Raw genomic sequence first — 25,912 nt, 5'->3', positions numbered from 1 at the left:
GGCCAGTGAGTAATAGATGAGGAAAACATCCTTCAACAGTTGAGGCGTTGTGTACCTTCTCAAATTCTTCCACTTAATAAGTGAAATGCAAAGCCCTAAGGCATTTGGCCTCTAGTAGAGAAAGTGAAGAGGTTTTGTAATTGTTATAGTAAAATGGTTATATGGGTGTAACAATGTGAACCTGGCAAAATATCTGAGCTTTGCTTTTACTTCATTAAAGAAACCCGTCATTATGTTTTGTAGATTATAATAACGAAGATGAATTTGGAAGAAAGTTGAGGTTCCTCTTGCAACAGCTTCCACCTGTTAATTACAGTTTGTTAAAGTTTCTGTGTAGATTTTTAGCCAATGTAGCATCACATCATGAAGAAATTTGGTCTGCAAACTCTTTGGCTGCTGTCTTTGGTCCAGATGTCTTCCAGTAAGTTTTTTCACAAATTTTTGTTTGATTAAAAATATATATATATATATTTGTGAAATAGAATCATTGTACTGTCTCCCAAGGGTCATAGGTTGCTTGATGAACCATTATTTTTTATAGTAGATCTGATTAATCCTTCCAGCATTTCTGTGAACAGGGTACAAGTTAGGTAGGCTTTACAGATGGGAAAACTGAGGCACAGAATGATGGCATAAATCGCTCAGGTCTATAAAGTGACTCATTGGTTGTCTTCAAACTTTACCTGTGATTGATTTAAGAACTCTAAATTCAGTTTGGACTTTTATTCTTAGTATTTACACAGATGTGGAAGATCTGAAAGAACAAGAAATAGTGAGCAGGATAATGGCTGGACTTCTGGAAAATTACTATGAGTTTTTTGAGAATGAAGAGGAAGATTTTTCATCTAATGATTTGAGTTCAATTACTGAACAGGTGAGAATATTTAAAATATACTTGGAGGGAGTTTTTGTTGTTTTTGCTTTATAAAGAATTTGCTCTTAAGGGCTTGGCCCAAACTTAGGTGGAATTTTTAAGTACTAAATTGGAAGTAATTTTCTTGATTATTATATGTAATCATAGGTGATATATCCATGTAGTATATGAGTGTGATCTTTTTTCTGAACAACTTCTTGTCGTCAATTTGGATATGGAAAAGTAATTGAAACCAGAGTGTATGGTAGAGCTTTTGTGGACGTTTTTGTGTTTTTCTTCTGTTAAATTAAGCATTGTTTATTTTGTAAGAATAGTGTGCTTTTGTTTTTGCAAAGAAACTGCTTGCATAGAGGAATGCAGGCAAAGGTTGAGAATTAGAAGGTAGAGAGAAAGGTTGAATACAAAGTTGACAGAAACTTAAAAATGTTTTTCTTGATTGAAGTACCAAGTCAGTATAGCAGTGCAAACATTGTCCTTAATGGGAAGCATCAAAAGAGTAATAGTTTAGGTTACAGATCATGTTTTAAATCTTGTGACCCTCGAATTTAAAACCCATTTCTCAAACAACATTATATTTTGTTGTTACTGCTATGCCTTGACGGTTGAGACTGCAGAAGGATCCTAGTTAGTTTCTTCTTTTTTAAAATTAATTAATTAATTAATTTTTGGCTGCGTTGGGACTTCGTTGCTGCGCGCGGGCTTTCTCTAGTTGTGGCGAGCGGGGGCTACTCTTCTTTGCCATGCGTGGGCTTCTCACTGTGGTGGCTTCTCTTGTTGAAGAGCATGGGCTCTAGGCATGCGGGCTTCGGTAGTTGTGGCACACGGGCTCTAGAGTGCAGGCTCAGTAGTTGTGGCGCACGGGCTTAGTTGCTCTGCAGCATGTGGGATCTTCCCGGACCAGGGCTTGAACCTGTGTCCCCTGCATCGGCAGGCGGATTCTTAACCACTGCTCCACCAGGGAAGCCCCTAATTTCTTCTTTATAAGAAGTGATAATATTGATTCTGACTAATTGTAAGTGACTGTAAAGCCACATTAATTCAGACTTCTCAGGTTTAGAATTCGTGATATAGATCTATCTGGAGGTTTTTCTTTTGTACTTACGTGAAATGATTTGTCAAGCAAACTTTTATATTAAAACCTTTGATGTTATATTTTGAGTGTGGAGTGGGGCTGCTACCTCTTTTTAATGACTAATAATTCACCTGGTTAAAAATAAACAAGGTAAAGTACACAGTAAAATGTCCTATTCTTACCCATGCCCACCCTCTTCCTCTCATTGTTTTTTATGTGTTTTTCCAGAATTTATTTATGCAAATATAAGTAAATATTTCCTCTAAGTATTTTATAACAGGAAAGTAGCATACCATACACACTATTCTGCACCTTATTTTTTAAAATCAGTTAACAGTGTACCATGGTGATTTTTTTTTTTTTTTTTTTTTTTTGTGGTATGCGGGCCTCTCACTGTTGCGGCCTCTCCCGTTGCGGAGCACAGGCTCCGGACGCGCAGGCTCAGCGGCCATGGCTCACGGGCCCAGCCACTCCGCGGCATGTGGGATTTTCCCGGACCGGGGCACGAACCCGCGTCCCTCGCATCGGCAGGCGGACTCTGAACCACTGCGCCACCAGGGAAGCCCCATGGTGATGTTTTATTGGAATGTAGAGAACATATTAGTTTTTTTAAACATCTGTGTAGTTCCCTATTGTATGGATGTAACATATAATTTATTTGATTCATAGTACCTGTATCCACTTGAAAAGGTGATAGTATATCCCGGTTTTCTCAGAGTAGTCCTAGTTTTTTCTTAGTGGTACGCAGGCCTCTCACTGTGTGGCCTCTCCTGTTGCGGAGCATAGGCTCCGGACGCGCAGGCTCAGCGGCCATGGCTCACGGGCCCAGCCGCTCCGCGGCATGTGGGATCTTCACAGACCGGGGCCCGAACCCGTGTCCCCTGCATCGGCAGGCGGACTCTCAACCACTGTGCCACCAAGGAAGCCCATCCTAGTTTATATTTGCTTTCTAATGTAGTTATTAGTTGCTCCTCTTTTCACTCAAATGTATCCAGGTTTAGATGATTAATTATATGGTTATGCTATTTATTGATGGACAGTGGATTACATCCCTTCATTTGTTCTTAAACTATAAAGTAGCATCTCTTGAAAGTTTATCATACAGATTTTCATTCATTCTCATAGGTGTTGGCTCAGATTATGTGAATTAGGAGTTTTATTTCCTGGGTAGCCCAGCTTTTATTTACAAGGGTTTCTATACTATTGTGAACTTTTATAGATAAGTGTTTTTAATATTTGGGGATTATACCTTCCTTAGGTTGGTTGGTTGGTTTTGTTTTTTATTGAAGTATAGTTGATTTACAATATTGTGTTAGTTTCAGATGTACAGCATAGTGATTCAGTTATACATATATTTATGTAGCTATTCTTTTTCAGATTCTTTTCCCTTATAGGTCATTACAAAATATTGAGTATAGTTCCCTGTGCTATACAGTAGGTCCTTGTTGGTTATCTATTTTATGTATAGTAGTGTGTACATGTTAATCCCAAACTCCTAATTTATTGTGCATCCCCCCCCATTGGTAACCATAAGTTTGTTTTCTATGTCTGTGCGTCTATATCTGTTTTGTAAATACATTCATTTGTATCTTTTTTTTTTTCAAGATTCTACATAGAAACGATTTCACATGATACTTGTTTTTCTCTGGCTTACTTCACTTATGATAATCTCCAAGTCCATCCATGTTGCTGCAAATGGCATTATTTCATTCTTTTTTATGGCTGAGTAATATTCCTCTCTCTGTGTGTGTGTGTGTGTGTGTGTGTGTGTGTTTATCACATCTTTATCCATTCATCTGTCAATGGACATTTAGATTGCTTCCATGTTTTGGCTATTATAAATAGTGCTGCTATGAACATTAGGGTGCATGTATCTTTTCGAATTAGAGTTTTCATCTTTTCCAGATACATGCCCAAGAGTGGGGCTGCTGGATCATATGGTAACTATTTTTAGTTTTTAAGGAACCTCCATACTGTTCTCCATAGTGGCTGTACCAATTTACATTCCCACCAACATTGTAGAAGGGTTCCTTTTTCTCCACACCCTCTCCAGCATTTATTTCTTGTAGACTTTTTGATGATGGCCATTCTGACTGCAGTGAAGTAATACCTCACTGTGGTTTTGATTTGCATTTCTCTAATAATTAGCGATGTTGAGCATTTTTTCATGTGCCTGTTGGCCATCTGTATGTATTCTTTGGAGAAATGCCTATTTAGATCTTCTGCCCGTTGGTTTTTTTTTTTTTTTTTTTTTTGATATTGCACTGTATGAGCTGTTTGTATAGTTTGGAAATTAATCCCTTGTCGGTTACATTGGTTGTAAATATTTTCTCCAATTCTGAAGGTTGTCTTTTTGTTATTTTTTTTTTTTTTTTTTTTTTTTGCGGTACGCGGGCCTCTCACTGTTGTGCCCTCTGCCGCTGCAGGGCACAGGCTCCGGACGCGCAGGCCCAGCGGCCACGGCTCACGGGCCCAGCCGCTCCGTGGCATGTGGGATCCTCCCGGACCGGGGCACGAACCTGTGTCCCCTGCATCGGCAGGCGGACTCCCAACCACTGCGCCACCAGGGAAGCCCTGAAGGTTGTCTTTTTGTTTTGTTTATGGTAAGTTTAAGTTTAATTAGGTCCCATTTATTTATTTTTGTTTTATTTCCATTATTGTAGGAGATGAAGCCAAAAAGATAACTGCTGCGATTTGTGTCAGAGAGTGTTCTGCCTATGTTTTCCTCTAAGAGTTTTATAGTACCGGTCTTAACATTTAGGTCTTTAATGCATTTTGAGTTTATTTTTGTGTGTGGTGTTAGAGAATGTTCTAATTTCATTCTATTACATGTAGCTGTCCAGTTTTTTCAGCACTACTTATTGAAGAGACTGTCTTTTCTCCATTGTATAGCCTTGCCTCCTTTGTCATAGATTTTTTTTTTGTTTCTTTTGGCTGTGTCGGGCCTTGGTTGCGGCACCGGGGATCTTCGTTGTGGCACGTGGGATCTTTCGTTATGGCGTGCGGGCTTCTCTCTAGTTGTGGTGTGTGGGTTTTCTCTCTCTAGTTGTGGCACACGGGTTCCAGGGCATGTGGGCTCTGTAGTTGTGGTGCATAGGCTCCAGGGCATGTGGGCTCTGTAGTTTGCATGCTCAGGCTCTCTAGCTGAGGCATGTGAGCTCAGTAGTTGTGGTGTGCGGGCTTAGTTCACATGTGGCATGTGGGATCTTAGTTCCCTGACCAGGGATCGAACCTGTGTCCCCTGCAATGGAAGGTGAATTCTTTACCCCTGGACTACCAGGGAAGTCCCTGTCATAGATTAATTGACTATTGGTCAGTTCCTTAAGTTTTTTATATTTTCTTCATGTAAGCATTTTTATCTTTGTCTGACTTTCCTTCCCTCTTTTTCTTCTTCCCTGCTTACCTTCCTTCTTCTCCTCTCTCTCAAGTATCAGAAACTTTTAATAAAACAGTAAAAGATGCCAAATTGTAACTTACAGTTTATGAAATGAAGATGAAATCAAATGTGTGTGTGTGTGTGTGTGTGTGTGTGTGTGAGGTAAACCAAGTGAGTAGAATTTGTAACCTGAATCAGTGATCCATGAAACTTCTGGCATATTTTTTGAAGGTTTCCAACTATCATATACAGTACCTGACTTAAAAAACTTGGTTAAAATAAAGAACTGACATAGCTGTTCAAAAGTATTTTTGCTTAAAAGAAAATGACAAGAAGAGGACAAGTAGATATATATGCCTTAAACCTTTAATGCTTTTTGATACCCATAAGAAATCCCATCTTTGGGGAATTCTGTGTGCCATCTTTCTTTCCTTTATATTTTAGTTCAGCAGTTTATTTTTTTAATAAAATTAATGGCTGCTGAAAGTGAAATAATACACATACGTTTGTGTTATTCATTGTCTACTTTTCCAAGATGATTTGACTTGTAAGAAACTGATGATGCCAATTTGATCTAATGTTTATATCTTGACTCCTCTAGTCTGTAGGGTATATCTTGATTATGTTTTACATTGTGGTGTAATTCTCTGATATTTGTATTATCCTGCAGCTTCCTTATGTAAACGGAAATATATTCATATCTCACATATAGTGCATTTATATTTCTGTATTTTTTAAGCACTACAAAAACTGACTTAAAATATATTGTGCTTTACATTAAATAGAATGGTGGTTAATTAACACCAGGAAATAATGTTGAATTCTGCAGATTTGCCTGTGAATAGAAAAGAGGATGTTAGCATATTGAACAGAATATTCTCAATAAACATGGTAGTGCAGTGAGTCCTGAGAGACAGTGATGTATATTAATTACCTTGGCTCATGTTGCTAATTGCCAGTAACTGTTTTCTTATCTATTTTATTACTTTTTTGAATTATAACTGGCTTGCAAGTAATAGAAGAACAGATTTCTGAAAGTATTATTTTTAAAAGCAGATTTCGTAACTTCATAACTTCACAAGTTAAAACATTTCATAACTTCACAAGTCAAAATTTGACTTGTGAAACTGAATTGATAAGATATTGAGTGAAAGTAAAATCTCAAACTCAGCACAATTTTGTTGTATTTTAAAGTTGACATAACTTAAATGCTGCTAATTTGTTATCCACGTATTTAAAAAGGTAGGCAGACCTGGTCTATCATGGCAGTGCTTTGATTTTTCCCCTGATTTTGATACTTGAAGGAAGCAAAGTTTATTTAGCACTCTCTACTTTTAGAGTTTCATCCCATTAATGCAAGTATTTGGTCGTTAGATCATTTTCAAGGTAGTAGATTTTTTTTTTTTAATAGTTTGAGAGATGACTGGAGATGTTGAATAGGGAGTGTTTGAGAAATGACCCAGAGTTAGAGAATAGGTTCTTTGTATGGCATCCTTGAATGATTGCAAATCCAGTAGAGTGGTTTGAAGATGTAGGTGATAATTATGTTTCTTTATACGTTTGAGAAGGCAGGTAGCAGCGTTCTCCACAAGCTGGAGTCTGGAGAGCAGGCATTTCACGAGGCCCTAGAGAAGGGAATTACAGCAGTCAAAGAAAGAAGAGATGTAAGTATGGCTGAGGGTTTTCCGTAAGTTGAGGCAGCTGCATATATAGGGCAGGTTCAGAATAATTTATGAACAGAATAGAGTGTTGATAAGCAAAAGGTCAAGTTGACAAGAAAAAGATCAAGAAGAATTTTTGAAGATAAGTGTGGGGTGAGAGGGAGAGCATTTTTATATAAGTTTATAATTTTTACTCTTATCCAAACCAATTTAGTCAATTCTTACTTCAGGAAGTTAAGCTGGAAGGCCTGGGGGGATGGGAGGTGGGGGTGGGAAGAAGAATCCATAGGCCATAGACTTTGTTCATGTCGTATCTTAGTTGATGGTTTCTGGTGAAAATACTAGGGAATGTCAATTAATTTACATAAAGCTTATTGAATCGAATATAATATGTTCAGTATAATTGAGTATAAAGCTTTTGTAGTTACTAAGAGCTATTGACTGTAGGCATAAACTGATTTTAAAATGTGTAATGTAACATGTTAAAATTGCAGTACTTCTTTACGAAATATTTGTGTACTGAATATTCATCTATTCTCAGTTTAAATAGCCGTCTTAATTTTTTTTTTTTAATATTCTACTCTTGCGCCCAAACCTGAAAATGATATTTTCTTGCCAGTTTTTTTTTTGGCTTGGATTACCAGGTAGCTATTGATTAAATACATTCTTGATTTTCACTAATTTATTAAATACATAGATAGAGAAAGAGTAATTTTCCGTTTGATCCCGTTTAAAAACTGACCTATCATTTGAAATTTTCACCTTTGTGTATAAATCTTACCTCTCAGTAAATAACCACTTAGGCTAATGATTTTCAGTACTCGTTGATTAGGAATTGGTAGAGTATCACAGTGTAATTACCTTTCTTCTGGTTGAAGTTTTCATTTCTGGTTGAAGTTTTCATTCCTCTAGCAACTGTATTTGCCTGTGTGTAGGAAAAACACCACTGTTACATGTAGCAGTAAATTTATTCTAGGTATTGCCAGCACATTTGGCTAGGATGGACAAAAGTACATATTTACTGCTTAATGTTTTTAATGACTAGTGTTAATTTATAAAAAATGTTAAGACCATTTATAGCTAGTTTCTTCTATGGTATAGCTTAACAAATGTTTCTCATTTGAAAATATTTTATTGGTTTTCGTTCTCAGATATTTGTGTCTTTTTATTAGAGTGATTGTTTACTTATGTAGCCAATTTGATAATAGAAAATGTTTTATAGCCCCTGCCAGAAAGAGAATTATAACCTTGAGTTGTGCTTAATGGTCAAAACAGTGAGTTCTTTCTTGTTGTAAGGTCCAGTCTCTTCATGAAGAATTCAGTCTGAATCATTTAGAAGTTAGCTGTCGTTTTCTAATGCATAGTTAAGACCGTAAGGCAAAATTTCTGTGCCCTTCTTTTTTCACACTTATTCTATATTAAAATCACTTGTTCAGTGCACTTGGAAATTGGAGAGATCAGTTGAAGTCTTTGTTGTAGCTGATAGGTTTACAAATCTGATTGGTTAGAAAATGAAGCTTTCTTAATGTTAATTAACTACAGCGTGCAGACTTTTTCATAGTTTGCAGTCTTATTCATATTCCTAGTGATATAGTAATGTAATCGTTACTTCCTGCTTTAAAATGTTATGTTTGGTTTGATATTTTACTCTAATATGGAGAAGTTGGCAGCTGTTTACTTTGTAGGAGAAATTGGTCCTAGGAAATGAAGTGAAAAATGAGTTGTATTTAAGTTTTTCTTAGAATAGTTATGTCTTTCTTAGAATAGTATGTCAGTTAACAGTTTCATTAAATTTTAATTCTCATTTAATTCTATCTATATAGGTTAATGAACTTTCTGAGGAAGAAGAGGAAGATGAAAAGCTGGAACATACAGAAGAACTTCCAGAAGAGGGTGCAGAAAAATCAGATGACATGCCAGAGGTGGTACAGTTAAGGATGACTGAAAACATCCTGGAACCAAATAGTGTTACAGCATCAACAAGGTAGTATTTCAGTTGAAAGGACTTTAGTTTTGAGCATTTCATTCTAGATGTAAGTTCACTCAAGCACTAAATCACACAGATTGTAATGGTATATGAAAGATTAGTTTGTATGAAAAAGAGCAATAAGAAAATTTTAAAGAAGCAAACGTGTTAAGGAGTTTTCAGTTATTAGCATTTATACCTTTCTTTAAAAATATAACCTCTTATGTATATTTCCTCTTAAAGTTTATTTGTTTTTGTATTATTAGTGTATTAGTTGGGTTGGGTAAAATTTCAGAACCTTTGGAAGTAGAATTGCTAGAGAAAGATACAGTGGTTGAGTTGACTATATTTCCAGGTCCTAGTCTAGAACTAGATTGAACTAGGCTGTAAAGAGAGGACTCTGTGATCCTTTAAGATAGTGCTTTCCAATCCTTTCCATGTATAAAGTGATATTTATAGGGCATACTGGGTAAACTTGGTAAATGTGGTAAGCTGGAGGCACTATCCTAGCACATAGCTGGGACTATTGGACACACTGTTTAGGAAGCATTAGAGAATTTAAGAACTCCCCGTAGGTAGCTCTAGGTTTGCTGAATTCTGTCCTTACTTTTCTGTAAAGCTCCATGGTTTTCTAACTAGGGGGACAGTTATTTGTTTAGGCCACTAGATATTTTTCATTAAATTTGTGTTTAGCAGAACGGTGGTTAAAAAAGCAGAGGAAATAATTTAAGAGTCAGACAGCAAAATGTCATTTTAAAATAAGTAGTAATTTAAGGGAAGAACTATTCAGGGTCATTTAGAAAAATTATAAAGTAGTTTAAAATGTATACTTCTAAATACAACTATTACATTTCTCTGTGGCCCTCTGGATTTTTATATTATGTATAGTTTCTTCAGACGTGATTAAGTTATGGTATATTAACAAGTTTATTCACTCTTTTGCCCCGATTTAGCTTTTTGTTTGTGCTTTTCTATGTTTACATGACATTCTTTACTATATTTTAGTTATATATTACAATATTTATAAGCTATATGTTAAATTATTTAACTGTATCTTAATTATATATTCACTGTCATTCTTTTTTCTGAACTTTGAGTTATTCCAGCTACCTTGTCATTGCTATACTACTATACAACCTTTGTTCTTGGGTCCTTTTTTCCTTCTTTTGACTTATATAAATTTATTAGGCTCAAAGAGTAAATTTTTCTATGGCTTTTGATAAGTATTTCCAGACTACTTAAAAGACTTGGCCCATTTTGCATTACCATTAGCAATATTTTCTTGAGCACCTGAAAACAATAGATTTAAATTGGTGTTCTTTATTTTGTTAATTTATAGAGTTATGCCCTCCAATAAGGTAACCATTAGCTAGCTACATGTGGCTATTTAAATTTAAACTTAAAACAATTAAAATTAAATAAAATTTAAAAATCACTTCCAGGGACTTCACTGGTGGCGCAGTGGTTAAGAATCCGCCTGCCAGTGCAGGGGACACTGGTTCGATCCCTGGTCAAGGAAGATCCCACATGCCACGGAGCAACTAAGCCCGTGCGCGACAACTACTGAGCCTACGCTCTAGAGCCCGCGAGCCACAACTACTAAAGCCTGTGCACCTAGAGCCCATGCTCCGCAACAAGAGAAGCAACCACAATGAGAAGCCTGTGCACCACAACGAGCCCCCGCTCACTGCAGCTAGAGAAAGCCCATGCAGCAACAAAGACCCAATGCAGCCCAAAATAAATAAATAAATTTATTTAAAAAAAAAAAATTACTTCCACAGTTGTACTAGCCACATTTCAAGTGCTCAGTATAGCCATATATGATTTGTGGTTACCATATTGGACAATGCAGATATAGAGCAATTCTATCATTGTAAAAATTTCTTTTGGATAATGCTGGTTTAGAGAGCAAATTCATTAACTATTTTTATATATTTAATTACCAGCAAGGTTAAATATTGTTTCAAATGCATGATTCCAATAGTTTCTTCTTTTTGATCATCTGTCTAGCTTTGTAGAGGATCCTCCTTCCCTCCAACACAGTCATTTTTTTTTTTTTAATTTTTAAATTTATTTTTGGCTGCATTGGGTCTTTGTTTTTGGGTCTTCATTGCTGCACACGGCTTTTTCTAGTTGGGCTAGTGGGGGCTACTCTTTGTTGTGGTGGCTTCTCTTGTTGCAGAGCTCAGGCTCTAGGCGTGCAGGCCTCAGTAGTTGTGGCTCACAGGCTCTAGAGTGCAGGCTCAGGAGTTGTGGCGCATGGGCTTAGTTGCTCCGTGGCATGTGGGATCTTCCCAGACCAGAGCTCGAACCTGTGTCCCCTGCATTGGCAGGCAGATTCTCAACCACTGTGCCACCAGGGGAGTCCCAAACAGTCATTTTTAGATGGAATCATTAGAGATTGGTGGTAATCAGTATTCCTTAATTGAAAGTTGGAGAAACAGATCTTGGTTAATGGAAAGAAAAAAGGTAATTTATTAGAAGAATGCTGGATAGGTCCCAGAGTTGAAAGGAAAAGCAGAGAGAAGAACATGGCAGCTTTGGAGAATTTAGTAACAGAGGGTCATGGAAGAATCTCTTCAGCATGTGGCTGTTGCTGTGAGATTTCCAATTACTTCTTTTCATCTGTCATTCTGCTCAAGACCAGATTCCTGTGGGGTAGCAGAGGAGAAGGTCTGGCCAAAATTGGGTCATGTGCCCATTCCTGGCCAGGGTAGAGCTGGGTTATTGTGATTTATGCATGTACCAAGAGCATTGGATGGAGGGAGGAGCTAGTTTGCCATAGAAAAATGGGGCTAATACCAAAAGAAAGGGATAGGGATATGAGGCAACAAAAATAGATGTGTATGTCACAGTGGTCTTCTAGATTTAGTGTTGATATCTGTAAATTTCAGTTAATATTTATACATTAACATTTTATTTTAATTTTGGCCGATTGGTTGCATAAAGGTAAAAAATACATTCTTTGATATCCACCTTTAATGAAAGAAAGGTAGGGGAGAAATATCCTAGAATGCACAGGGTCTAGAAAATAGGGAGTGCTTAATAAATTAATTTTAGGGAATTAGTGGATACTGTATTACATGAAACTAGAGATTGAACTTTTGCTAACTTAATGTTTTGTCTCTTTGAGTTTTTCTTTCAGGTTGTTTGCAAACATTTTATGGAATTATTAGGTAGCCTACTTTGTATTTCTGTGGGAAGATATATTAGAAACCTAAGGGAAATAAACATTAAGTGACAGTTTAGCAGTTCTCAAACATTTTGGTCTCAAATGTTATACTCTTACAAATTATTGAGGACTCCGAAGACTTTTGTTATGTTGATTTTATACCTCTGGTTATTTACCACATTATAAATTAAAGCAGCATATTTAAACTGCTGGGAGTGTTCTTTGTTGAGTTGTACTTTGGAAGACGCTTAGTATTTGTAGCTGAAATACAGCTATTTGTGATCTAACAGGTTTTTTTGTTGGTAGATTTCTCCTCCTCTATAGTTTTAATTCATCGATTTTCGAACTTTTTGGTTTAATTTGAGGACTACAAAGAACTTTTGTTACTGTGGGTTATAGCTATTGGTGTTTACTCTATTAGGAACCAAAACTGAGAAATTTTTTTAAAGTAGTAATGAACTCATTACATGTTAATGTAAAATTTTTTAATCAAAAGTAACTTTTCCAGAATCTCTCAAAAATTTTTAGTGAGAAATTTTTTAATGGCATTGTTTTACATTTGTACAGATCTCTTTAATGTCTGGCTTAAAAGATGGTAGCTAGATTCTCACATTTTCTTTTGCATTTAATGTGTTGCCATATGTTATTTTGGTTGAAGTAATGTGAAGACAGTCTAGCATTACACAAGTATGTAGTTGGATAAAGGTAGAGAATTTTTATAGCCTTTTTAGATAATTGTGGATATTCTTCTTTGACAATACACCAAAACTTGGTAAGTGGTAGTTTCTTAAAGGTTATTTGTAATGTGGAACCTGAAAGCATATCTGAATTTTTCGTACTCTGATCCATCAGTCTGTTTTGTACTTTGAGAGAATCTTTTAGCCATGCTTAATTTTGTGATATGGTATATTGGTTATTTGGAAAATACTGCCTTACTGAGTTATTCAGAGCTTCCAAATAGTGATATATTCTGTTATATAATATCAAAATGTATATTCTTTAATATCATTATTGATTGTGTCAAAATATCTTTAAGTATTGGGATGCTATTGAGTTTATGGTAGAGGATACAGGTTTTCCAGAATTCTAATTTTTGCTTGAAAACCCAAATTTTATCAGTACTGTTAGTCTTGCTCATTTTTGAGAAAATTTCTGCCAGATATTCAAGTTGGAATAACCATAGCCTGTCAGTCAGTCTTTCAAGTAAAAATGGGTATTCCATGGTAAAAGTTCATTTCTCAACTCAAACAAGACAAGCATTGTACTAAGCTGTGCAACAGAGTTGCTTTGTGTGTACTTCCTATTTGTCACACCAAATATTAAAAAGAAGTGTACTCAAGGTCTGAGATAAAATTAATAATATGTATTCTTCATCAAGGACTGACTCCCTTTTTAAAAAGATCACAACTGGGTAGTGATGAAGAATGCAATGGCCATGGTATAGTTTGATACCACTTGCCTGGACTTATGCTAAGACCCCAAGGAATCTTTTTCCACCGTTGATTTTGTATCATCAAATATCAGCACAGTGAAAAAAGCAAATGTTATGAAAACAGTTTTGATCTTTTGTTTCATGGAACACCCTTTGAGAACCAGTGGTTTAAATATTCATGTATGAGTTGTATTGATTGACTTATTTATACATCTGTTATTTCTGTACGTTGTTTGCCATTCCATATGTTAAGATTTGAGCTGAGTTGAGTGGAAAAAATGGTGGGATTTAGAGTGTGGGTAGCCTAGGGTGCGTAAAAGGCAGAAGTTTTGGTTGCTTCTGAGGCTCAGTCTTATCCATGAAGTTCTTGGAAATCTCAAGCTTGCTTCTAAAGTGCCTTGTATCTGTAGATGAAAAATTATTGCTTTATATTCACATGTTTATCTAGTATTTGGCCTTATTTACATATACAAATGTTAGGGGAATCTTTACCTTTTAAAAATTTAAAGGGAGATTGAAGAGTTCTGAAAGAGTTCTTTATTTTCCCTGTGCTTTTCACAGTCTTTTTCCTAGGCTGTATTGGAAAGGTTTATTTTGGCTTGAGGTTAGTTAATTTTTAATTTATATTGCTTCCAGAACTACAAATAAAAAAACAGCTCACTGACATTATTATAAAGTTCATTTAAAGTTGTGCTTTTAATTTAATGCCTTGCTAAAACTTGGAATTTAGAAAGAATGAAGAATTTGATACTATCTTTTATGTACTGTTGATGCTAGGGCTTCATTTTGGTGAGTTCATTAGCTTATGATGGTTCGATTTTAGGTGTGATGCAGGAAAGGTGTAGTGATTAAGAAAGAGCTCTGAGTTGAGGCAAATTGGTTTGCACTTCATTCTGTGGATACCTTATTGAAGAGATAAGCCTTCAGCTGACTATAGGGGTGAGAGAAATGTAGTAGTAACTTTTTCCTTTAAATCTATTAAATAAGCAGTTTGCAGAATATTTCAGTTGACAATCAATTCACCACATTTTTGCTAGCTAGATTCCACTTAAAAGTGCAAAGAGAGGAAAACGTGCTTTGGTGGGAGTATCAGAAATGTTGGGTGGGAAAAAGTAGAATTTATGCTTTGGGTCATAAGATGATTTTATTAAAGTTAAACATTTTTTGAAGTATCAGAGCATAATAGATATTGACAGGTTCTCTTCCTCCTTCCTATTGCCCTGAAAATTATGCATTTGACATTTTAAAGACTTGTGGTTGTTACAGCTTATTGACTAACTTTCTAATAGTGAGGCATCTTTCCAGTTTACTCTTGCTCTTGTCATAGGTATAGGGTATTCCCAAGTTGATGGGGAAAGTGAAGAAATGCGTTTTGCTTTTGACTGGAAGGGGATATGTGGTTTCGGGTTGTTTTTGTTTGTTTGTTTGTTTTGTCCGTGCTGCGTGGCATGTGGGATCTTAGTTCCCTGACCAGGGGTCAAACCTGTGCCCTTGCCCCTGCGTTGGAAGTGCTGAGTCTTAACCCCTGGACTGCCAGAGAAGTCCCTGTTTTATATATTTATTTTTCGAAACCACAGTTTTTTAAATGGTCTTTTTAGTGGGGCTCTTGCATGAATTATCTGGAAATTATCCTAATTTTAGATTTGAAAAACCATTAATGCTTTTCTGAAAATGGATGATGAGTGAACAATAGTTCTCTACCTATTGTGCAGCTGTTTCAGCAATGTCATATTTGTCATAATTTATAACTCTTGATATAGTGTGATTAATGAAAACAAACAGACTTTTTTTTCTGCTTTACACTGGGTTAGGCTTAAATATTTTTTTTTTTTTTTTTGCGTGGTATGTGGGCCTCTCACTGTTGTGGCCTCTCCCGTTGCGGGGCACAGGCTCTGGACGTGCAGGCTCAACGGCCATGGCTCACGGGCCCAGCCGCTCCGCGGCATGTGGGATCTTCCCGGATCGGGGCACGAACCTGTGTCCCCTGCATCGTCAGGCGGACTCTCAACCACTGCGCCACCAGGGAAGCCCAGGCTTAAATATTTTTATAGGCGTTCCAGCCAGATTCAAAATTTTGTCCCCCTTTCCCTATCTCCCACCAAGTTGCTTATTTAGTACTTGGGAAAAAATTTGTGGACTGTTGATTGGGTTCCTCCTTGTCAGTAGTGACCTCATGTTGCAGCCTGCTTCCGTTTAGACTGCAGCTCTGATTGCTCAGCAGTTTTTATAAGCCTGTCACCATCCTTTATGATATTTGAAGTCACTTTACCTTATGTTTTTGTTAGGATATGACACAGTGCCTAGAATGGCTTGCAAGGCTCTGTTACACAGGTAAAATGATCCTTATCAGATTTAATTGAAGCAGAGCTACAGTACTTTTATTGAAGTATTATTTGTAATATTAAATATTTGCAATTGGGAGATTAAAATAATAGTAGTTCCCTATGATAATTGTATTTGAATTACAAAAAAATAGTAATTTAGATAAGTGGCTGCAAGATTGATTTTGTGTTCTCAAGAAGATTATGTGATTCTACACAGATTTAAAAATAGAGTTAACAGCAGAAGGGAGAAGAAGGTCAGAATGACTACAGTCTTTAACGTTATACTTGATTGAAGCCTAAAATACATGTGACCCTTGTGATTTATTGTTTGCCCTTTTCGTCTGGTGGTTTAATGAAAACAGTTAGGATTTTTAAGTGGCCTTTATGGCATCTGTCTGTAGTACCTAAGTAATTTGACCTTGAATTTGTCAGCATTTATTTTTTGTGTGTCTTTGTTAATCAGAACTCACATTCTTATGATACTTACGTTATTTTGCTTCTGCAGATGCATAACTATATTGATAAATCTTTTTTATAGCTGTAGGTGTATGTTAGCCTTGGTTTGTACATAAGTGCTTTATTCCCCACAGAACTTGGCAGAAGTCTGAAAATAAAGAATAATTAAATTCCTTGAAATCGGAAAACTAAATCAGTCCTTTTTCCTTCAGAAATTCAGAGAACAGTTTTACAGTCAACTTTGTAGCCTCGGTGTGACTCATAAAGTACAAAATCTATTTATTTGATTTGTTTACTATAGCTTTTTGGGGTAGGGAATCTTTACTTTCATACTAATAATCTAGCTTGCTGATGACTACTTTTATATATTTTAAATTTAATTCCCATAGCACTTAAAAGGGATAGGAAACTGAAAGATCAAATCCTCTGCCTACCCATCGAATTTTTTTTTTATATTTGTTTATTTATTTATTTTGGATGCGCCAGGTCTTAGTTGCAGCACATAGGATCTTCGTTGCAGCGTGTGACATCTAGTTCCCCGACCAGGATTTGAACCCAGGCCCCCTGTGTTGGGAGCGCAGAGTATTACCCACTGGACCAACAGGGAAGTCTTTACTCATCGAATTTAAGACCATTAGAACTTTTGTTCTGTTTGGCTCCTTTAGATAACTGGAAAATATTATTATTATTTTTTTTAATACTTATTTATCTTATTTATTTATTTTCTTTATTTTTTTGGCTGTGTTGGGTCTTAGTTGCAGCACACGGGATCTTCGTTGAGGCATGCAGGATCTTTCATTGCAGCACATGGTCTCTTTGTTGCAGCACTCGGACTTCTCTCTGGTTGTGGCACGGGAGCTCCAGAGAGTGTGGGCTCTGTAGTTTGCGGCACGCAGGCTCTCTCATTGAGGCGCTCGAGCTCAGTAGTTGTGACGCGCGGGCTTAGTTGTCCTGTGACATGTGGGATCTTAGTTTCCTGACCAGGGATAGAACCTGCATCCCCTGCATTGGAAGGCAGATTGTTTACCACTGGACCACCAGGAAAGTCCCTGGAAAATATTATTAAAGTTTAATCTTTTGGGAGCCTAGGTATAGATCTCGGCCAGTGTTTCTTAAGTTTGTTAGTATGGATAAGAACCATCACTGGTGCTTATTAAAAATGTAAACTCTTGGGTCCTACCTCAGAGGTTTGGGGAGGGACCAAGGAATCTACTTTCTTAAAGTGTTTTTGTTTTTTTTTTAACTGGGAAAGAAATTATACATACAGAAACGGGCATAAAACAAATGTATATCAAAACAGGTTAGTAAAAAGCAAATATCCAAATATCCCAGATCTAGAACTAAGCACTGAAAACACCCTGGTAGCTCTCACAATCCTGATCTCCCTCTCCACTAAAGGTAACAACTATGCTGACTTTTATGGCAATCACTTTCTTATATATTTCTGAGCTTTATGAAAATTAAACTTGCTATATGTGTTTTTTGATCCAGCTTCTTTCACTAAACATGGTATGAGAATTTTATCCATGTGGTCACATGTCACTGTGGTTTGTTCATTTCACTGCTGTAAAGTATTCCATTATATGATTGCACCACAATGATCCAATTTACTGTTGCTGGAAAATTGGATTATTTTTATTTTTGACTATTGTGAGTAACATTGCTGTGTACATTGTTGTACACATCTTCTGGTGCACACATGCATGCACATTTACTGTCTTTCAACTTAAGTAACTATTGCTAAATTGTTTTCCATAGTGCTTTCTCCAGTTCTCATTCTGACAGTGTGTGAGCCTTCCCATTGCTTCACATTCTTGAGTACTTCATTGTCATTTTAATAAGGTCCATCCCTTTTTCATATGTGTAGGACCAATTTCTTCTTTTGTGAGATGCCTATTCAAGTCTGTTTCCTATTTTTTGTTGGGTTATCTTTTTCTTATTGAAAACGAAGCCCTTTTTTAGGAGCCCTTTAAAAATATATGTTGTAAATGTATTTTCCTCATTGTGTGTTATGCCTTTTCCTTCTCGTATTGTGTCTTCTGATGAATAATTCCCAATTTTAATCAAGCTTATCATTCTTTTCACTTTGTGATTAATGCTTTTTGTGTCCTGTTTAAGAAATCTTTTCCTAAATACACACCCCTGTATTATCTTCTGAAACTTGTATCATTTCACCTTCCTTGTTTAGGTCTGTAATCTACCTGGAATTGATTTTTGTCTGTAGTGTATGACAGAGGTTGCCAAGTTACCTTTTTCAGTATGGATACCAAATTGTTGCAGTACTCGTTTTTGAAAAGACTGTTCTTTCCCTGCTTTCCATAGTGGCATCTTTGTTCTAAATCAAGCATGGGTCTGTTTCTGTTTTGTATGTCTATTCTTGTGCCAGTACCATACTATCTTATTTACTTTGGTTTTATGGTATTTGAGGTCTAGAGTAGGGTCCGGATCTCCAATAAAATAACACTCTTAACTTCAGGAGAGTCTGATACAGGCGGCCCTAATTCATCTCTCCCCTCCTCCCCTTTTCCCCTTTCATAACCGTAAGTTTGTTTTCTGTGTCTGTGTGTCTGTTTCTGTTTTGTAAATAAGTTCACTTGTGTTATTTTTTTAGATTCCACATATGTGATATCATAACAGTATTTGTCTTTCTCTGTATGACTTATTTCACTTAGCATAATGCCCTCCAAGTCCATCCATGCTGTTGCAAATGGAAAATTTTGTTATTTTTTATGGCTGAGTAGTATTCCATGTGTGTGTGTGTGTGTGTGTGTGTGTGTGTGTGTGTATAAACACATACACCACATCTTCTTTATCCATTCATCTGTTCATGGACCCTTAGGTTGCTTCCATATCTTGGCAATTCTAAATAATGCTGTTATGAACATTGGAGTTAATGTATCTTTTCGAATTAGTGGGGGTTTTTTTGGATATATACCCAGGAGTGGAATTGCTGGTAGTTCTATTTTGAGTGTATTTGGAAACCTCCATACTGTTTTCCATAGTGACTGCACCAATTTACATTCCCACCAACGGAGTACAAGGTTTCCCTTTTCTCCACATCCTCACCAACATTTGTTATTTGTATTCTTTTTGATCATGGCCATTCTGACAGATATGAGGTTTCTCGTGGTTTTGATTTGCATTTCCCTGATGATTAGTGATGTTGAGTGATTATTTTTCTTTTGTTTATTTGATTCTTTGTAAAGTGTCTTGTGTCCATGTATCCACTAGCATTTTATTGATAATCTAATCTAATAAAAAAGGGTGAGAAAATCCCTCTGGGAGAATGAGTAGATGGCTAACAATGGCAAATTTGAAAAAGAACAGAGAGATGATGTAAACCCTATGAAAAGTTAAAACATGATAGAAGGCTTTAGTAACAGACTGATGGACTATGTAGTTGAGAATTGGAACTTTTTGAATATTTGTTGTAAGACACAGTAAAAGCTCACCAGAAATCACAAATTAAATGGTGACAAGAATGTGATGTTAGATATATATTTTTTCTCCACACCATTCAACATACTGCACTGTCAGTGGATAACAGTATTAAAAGTAAAATGAATGTTTCTAAATAGGTAACAAATTATCTAAACTTAGAGACTGCTAAGTTACTAAGGAAAATATACCAGATTTAACTTTTATAATGAAATAGCAACCTATAACCAAAATTAAAAATATAATCAACAAATCGTTGTAGCAAAATATCAGAAAAAGATCTAATATCCTAGTTGACATTTAAACACCCTTTGGGGAAAGCCTCATTTATCATTTTTGGTATTTTGTTTTTTTCTGCAAAAGTCACTAAATATTTAACTTTCAGCTCATCTGAAACTGCTAGAAATAGACTGATGGCTACACTGTTTTTTGTGCACATATATGTGATTTTTCTCCCCAGCTTTTCCTGATTTCAGAAATGAAAATGATTAAATGATTTCATTTAAATATGAAAAAAAAATTAAGTACTTTCCTTGAGGGTATCATCATGAAAGCATTTAGCTAAGAATAATTCATTCATGAAAACTAGTATAATATTGGCAGTTAAAAAAAATTTTTTTAAAGCTAGAGAAGTTATGTGTGCCAAACCAGGATGGCTTACTGTTGTCTGATAAAGCAGTGGTGCAATTTGCTACCGATGTGTTTGCTTAAGGGAGACCTGAAGATTGTTGGATGAATAGTAAATGGTGTTCATTTGGTTTCCTACAGACAATCCTGAGACTATTAACCTGATAGACATTCTTCCTCATGTTGGTTAGAGTATGTGTTGGCACATTTTACAGAGGATCTTCATAAAACTAAATTTACTTTTTAAAAATGATTCTTCTTATGAAGAATCATTTGCATACAGAAAAGTTCACAAATCATAAGGCCATTGAATTATCAAAAAATGAACTCAACTTGTATAACCCCCACCTGGGTCCCTGCTCCTGTCCCTTCTCAAATGCTACCAATCTCTCTGTTGCCCAAAAGTAGCCACTATCTGACTTCGATTATTGTAGATTAGTTTTTTTCTCTTACTGATTTTTTTCCTTTGAAAATCATACTGAGATGTATTTTTCACACAATAAAATGTATTCATTTTATGAATGATGAACACCTATACGTATATATCTGTTAACAACCATGGCAGTCAAGATAGAGACTGTTTCCATCTCTTCATGTGCATCTTTACAGTAATTCTCCCCCTGACCCCTGCAGTTTCTGGCCCCAGGCAATTACTGATCTGCATTCTGTCACTATATAGATGAATGTTGCCTGTTTTAGAATTTCTTATAAATGGAATCTCATAGAATAGGTACCCTGTGTCTGGCTTCTTTTGCTTGTGTAATGTTTTTTGAGATTCATGTTAGTGTATGTATCAGTTGTTCAAGACTTTTATAGAAAAATACTAAGTATATTCCATGGGATATCCATAGGGATATTCCACACTTTGTTTATCCATTCACCTGTTGGGGTTGATTGCCGTTTTTGGCTATTATGAATAAAGCTGCTATGCTTGTGGAAGTCTTCCTATGGACTTAAACTTTCATTTCTCTTGTGTAAATACCCAGGAGTACAATTGCTGGGTCACTTGGTAGGTTTTATAAGAAAACTGCCAAACTGGCTTTCAAAGTGGTTGGAACATTTACATTCCCACCAGCATTATGTGAATGTTCTATTTGCTTCACATCCTCACCAACACTTTAATTTTAAACATTTTAGTATCCATTTTGTGGGTTTTAAGTTGTACTTTCGATAATTGTGGTAAAAACGAGTCTATTGTCTGTTTTTATAAGTATCAGTAGATATTGTGGTACAAAATTTGCTAGGGAAAGTCTGTTACCAGTGCAATGAATGATGTGAATTTTAGTTTCTATTTTGCCTTTTATTTTTGTAGCCTGAGAATATCCTCTGAGTAGGAGCATGTGCTATTACTTCTGGCAAGGAGTACAGGGCCAAAATTGAGGCCTCCATACTATCCTAGATGGGTACTTTTGTTTGGCCCAGTAGTCAGTTTTTTTCCTTTCAGGCTTGGAATAGGTCAGTGTTCCTTCCAGGTAAGCGCCAGATGAAGTAGTTGCGGCCCCCCCTCCCCTCCACACACACACACACACAGAGTATGTATTTTAAGGGTCTTCTTATGTGAAAAATAATTTCTTTAGAAAATTAGAATAATAAACTTAGTGCATGTTCTCCTGGGTGTATCAAGGGTAGTGTAAATGTGGCAGTTTTCACCACATTTTATAGTCATTTAGTATTGAAAATTTTATAGCTGATTTATTTCTTTGATTACAGTGCCCATATATCTCCTATCAGCATCTTACCAGCCTCTGTGGAATAAGTAGTATACTTACAGAAGACAATTTAAAAATTAAAAAAAAAATTACTAAACTGTAGAAATTAAAATCATGTATTTATTGTACTTACTTTAGAGGAAGGATTGTACATAAGGCAGTGAAACCAGTATTTTATGTACTTCAGTCAGAACAAATGAAGAAGGAATGAATTACACTCACATACAGAATAAAGATGAACTTTTTTTCACTTGATTTTTTTTTTTTTTTTTTGCGGTACACGGGCCTCTCACTGTTGTGGCCTCTCCCGTTGCGGAGCACAGGCTCCAGACGTGCAGGCTCAGTGGCCATGGCTCATGGGCCCAGCTGCTCCGCGGCACGTGGGATCTTCCCGGACCGGGGCACGAACCCGTGTGCCCTGCATCGGCAGGCAGACTCTCAACCACTGCGCCACCAGGGAAGCCCCTCAGTTGATTTTTTTTGATCTTCTGAAATGATTGAAAATGTCAAAAGAGCTTTTTTATGAAGTTTTTTTTTTTAATGGCTGCTTTATTTATGTATGTATGTATGCATGCATGCATGCATGCGTGGCACACAACATGTGGGATCCTAGTTCCCTGACCAGGGATCGAACCCGTGCTCCTTGCAGTGGAAGCGCGGAGTCCTAATCACTGGACCGCCAGGGAATTCCCTGAAGTCTTTTTAAATGGCTTTATATGTATTGAGGTGAGGAGTGAATTACTGGGCCAAGTGATCATTCATGCCTCAGTAGTAATAGTGACATTATGATTGATTTGTATATCTTATTTGGGCAAATTTCATTTAAAAATTTAAGCCAATATTATGTTTTCCTATTTCTTTTTCCCCTCTAGCCTGTTCATTTATATACCATTATAAAATTTTTTTTTTAAACTGGTTGTACATTTTAAAGTTTGTGTTTATGTGACCAAATAACTAGTTAGGGTGACTGCTTCCCACTAAAATGTGTTCTGTTTTATAGCATTTTAGAAAGAACAATTAGAGCAGCTGTGGAACAGCACCTTTTTGATCTGCAGAGCAGCATAGATCATGATCTTAAGAATTTACAACAGCAAAGTCTGGTGTGTAATAATGAAGCAGGAAGTGTTAATTGTGATGGGGAAGGATCTAATAACCAGTAAGAAACTTTTAAAACATTTTACTGTTATTTATTGAGTTATAAAATTGTTTTTTCTTTTAAAAAACTGTATTTTTTCTTAAATGATGGGGTGTCATCTTACTTGAGCATTTCTGAAAGTCAGGGTGAAAAGTGACTTTGTATATACTTGCATATAAATTGTGTATACTTCTTAACATTGAAAATCTCATAAGTCTTCCATTAAGGTAGTAGGCATTAAGTCCAACACAGCCTGTGAACACCAGATGAAGTAGCAAGCTTACTTTTAGGATCCATGTTATATGAAAAATAACTTTAAAAAAAGTAGAACTATAGTCTGTTCTCCAAATGGTCACACCATGACATGCAGTTATCTAGACAGATAGGTACAGGGACAGCAGATTGACATCACTCCTAGTGCACATGGTCATTGAGTGAAATGGTAGATGGAATCATCCTTTGCTATTTAACTTATCACCTGCCTCCAGCCTTTGCCCTCCCTACATGCCTTTGTTTTAGGTTAGCTGTTAATAATTGAATTTGTGTAAGTTAAAAGTACTCTATGTACTGTGTGATGTTACTCCACTTTTCATCTGACTTGTTACATTTAAATGACAAAAAGCTTCATCTCCTTTCCTATTACCTCAGCCCTGCACTTTAGGATATATAGGTTCCTTTCTCTGAGACCACAGTGCAATGATTTCATAGTTTGCGTTGATCAGTTTTTGTTCTGGGGACAGATCTACGGAGCAGCATCGATCATGATCTTAAGAAAGATGTACCCAAATTTGGAGAATTCATAGGAAGGCAAAAAAAATTGATGACTGGGTAGAATTCTGTTTTTGTTGTTAAGAATTAGATTTTTAAAAGGCCAAATGTGTCAAGTATACTAGACTAGCTATCAAGTATGAAATGAAACTGAAAAATTAATGGATATAAAAACCAATGCTTGGAATATGTTTATGGAATACTGTATTGTACAACTGCAGGTGTGCCATGTAGTCTGCATAGATGGCATCACCAGCCTGGGCAGCTCGATATGATGGCCCTGATTTATGTGCTTTGAAGGTATGATTTGAACTATACAAGTGGATCTAGGGAGTATTTGAGTTGAATATGAAGGAAAGAAGCAGTATCTAAAAGTTGGAAATAGTAGGAAAATGTTTCAAAGGATATAATATAAGCAGATTTCTTGGAGTTTGCCCTTAAGTTAGCTAGAGATCCTGAAAACCTATGCCCATACTGAGACAGTATTATGGAAATAACTCATATTCTCATTAATAGTGGTATCATTTTTGTAAACAAAAACCTGCAGTGTTGTGCATATTCTAAATTATATAAGATGAAAAAATATGCAGTAGGAAGCTATTCCTGTTGTACTTGATAAGGTGTTGGACACTCTGGTACCTAGTGCTAGACTTGTATTTTAATCAGTAAACAGGTCATTATTATGATTTAGAGTATGCATTTATAAGGGAAATCATTATTTTGGCACATAAATTATTTTTAAAACCATTTATTTGCTTTTGAAAATATTCAAAGTGGATAGCAAACCAGGTAGGTTCCTCACAACATCCCATGGAGAGACAAAAATAAACTTTGTACACTTAATAATCTAACTTGGCAAGATAAAGAAACTGTGGTTCTTTATGAAAAAGACAAGTTTTCTTTGAAAAGGAAAAGTTTCAGATTGTTACTTTTATTTATTTATTTTAAAGCATTACGTATTCAACATGTGGCCTGATCTGACTTTTTAATCTTCATTACTAGGGTTGATATTGCTGATGGTATTATTAATGCCAGTGAATGTAACAGAGACTGTTCAGAACCTGTGGCTAGCACTAATTTAGACAATGAAGTTATGCAGCAAGATTTTGTATTTGAGGATGAAGAAAATAACCAGGTAAGAAATGCTAAGACTTAAAAATCTCTGTGTTAGGTGTACTAGATTACAATTCTGATTGCTTCATGTGTTCCTTTGATACCAGAAGCCATAGTTCAATATCTTTGCTGTTACACATGTTTGCCTTGATTATAAGTCCCAGGAACATACATACTCTCAGTAGAGGTCAGGAACCATCATTGAGTAGAGAAGTAAATATAAAACACCTTATTTTAAAATACTTTTCTGGAAGGAAACAAATTACCTTGTCAGCTAAGGTGGTTGGTGGTATTATGGACGAATTTTGTTCTTTTTATTAATTTTTTTTTACATCTTTATTGGAGTATAATTGCTTTACAATGGTGTGTTAGTTTCTGCTTTATAACAAAGTGAATCAGTTATACATATACATATGTTCCAATATCTCTTCGCTCTTGCGTCTCCCTCCCTCCCATCCTCCCTATCCCACCCCTCTAGGTGGTCACAAAGCACCGAGCTGATCTCCCTGTGCTATGCGGCTGCTTCCCACTAGCTATCTGTTTTACGTTTGGTAGTGTATATATGTCCATGCCACTCTCTCGCTTTGTCACAGCTTATGCTTCCCCCTCCCCATATCCTCAAGTCCATTCTCTAGTACGTCGGTGTCTTTATTCCTGTCTTACCCCTAGGTTCTTCATGACATTTTTTTTTCTTAAATTCCATATATATGTGTTAGCATACGGTATTTGTCTTTCTCTTTCTGACTTACTTCACTCTGTATGACAGACTCTAGGTCCATCCACCTCATT

At 36.2% G+C, this 25,912-nt stretch overlaps 1 protein-coding gene across 18 annotated transcripts in view; it reads left to right on the top strand.

Moving 5' to 3' along the window:
• The window catches only part of FAM13B (family with sequence similarity 13 member B), an 89,787-nt gene that overhangs the window by 23,670 nt on the left and 40,205 nt on the right, over positions 1-25,912 (top strand). For 10 of the 18 annotated variants that reach the window (XM_089909352.1, XM_089909351.1, XM_089909347.1 and 7 more), the window contains 7 exons: positions 244-421; positions 733-874; positions 4,373-4,549; positions 6,891-6,986; positions 8,807-8,967; positions 23,108-23,263; positions 25,013-25,145. In XM_089909352.1, coding sequence (XP_089765478.1) covers positions 244-421; positions 733-874; positions 4,373-4,549; positions 6,891-6,986; positions 8,807-8,967; positions 23,108-23,263; positions 25,013-25,145 — 1,043 coding nt within the window. The remainder of the gene's footprint in view (positions 1-243; positions 422-732; positions 875-4,372; positions 4,550-6,890; positions 6,987-8,806; positions 8,968-23,107; positions 23,264-25,012; positions 25,146-25,912) is intronic. The other 8 variants (XM_089909355.1, XM_089909354.1, XM_022588878.3 and 5 more) reach the window with 4 other exon arrangements.

Source organism: Delphinapterus leucas, chromosome 3 (assembly GCF_059928025.1).
Source record: "Delphinapterus leucas isolate spDelLeu-1000000601 "Yukka" chromosome 3, BTC_Dleu_Yukka2, whole genome shotgun sequence".
Classification (NCBI taxonomy): domain Eukaryota; kingdom Metazoa; phylum Chordata; class Mammalia; order Artiodactyla; family Monodontidae; genus Delphinapterus; species Delphinapterus leucas.
This window is presented reverse-complemented; position numbering and strand designations above follow the sequence as displayed.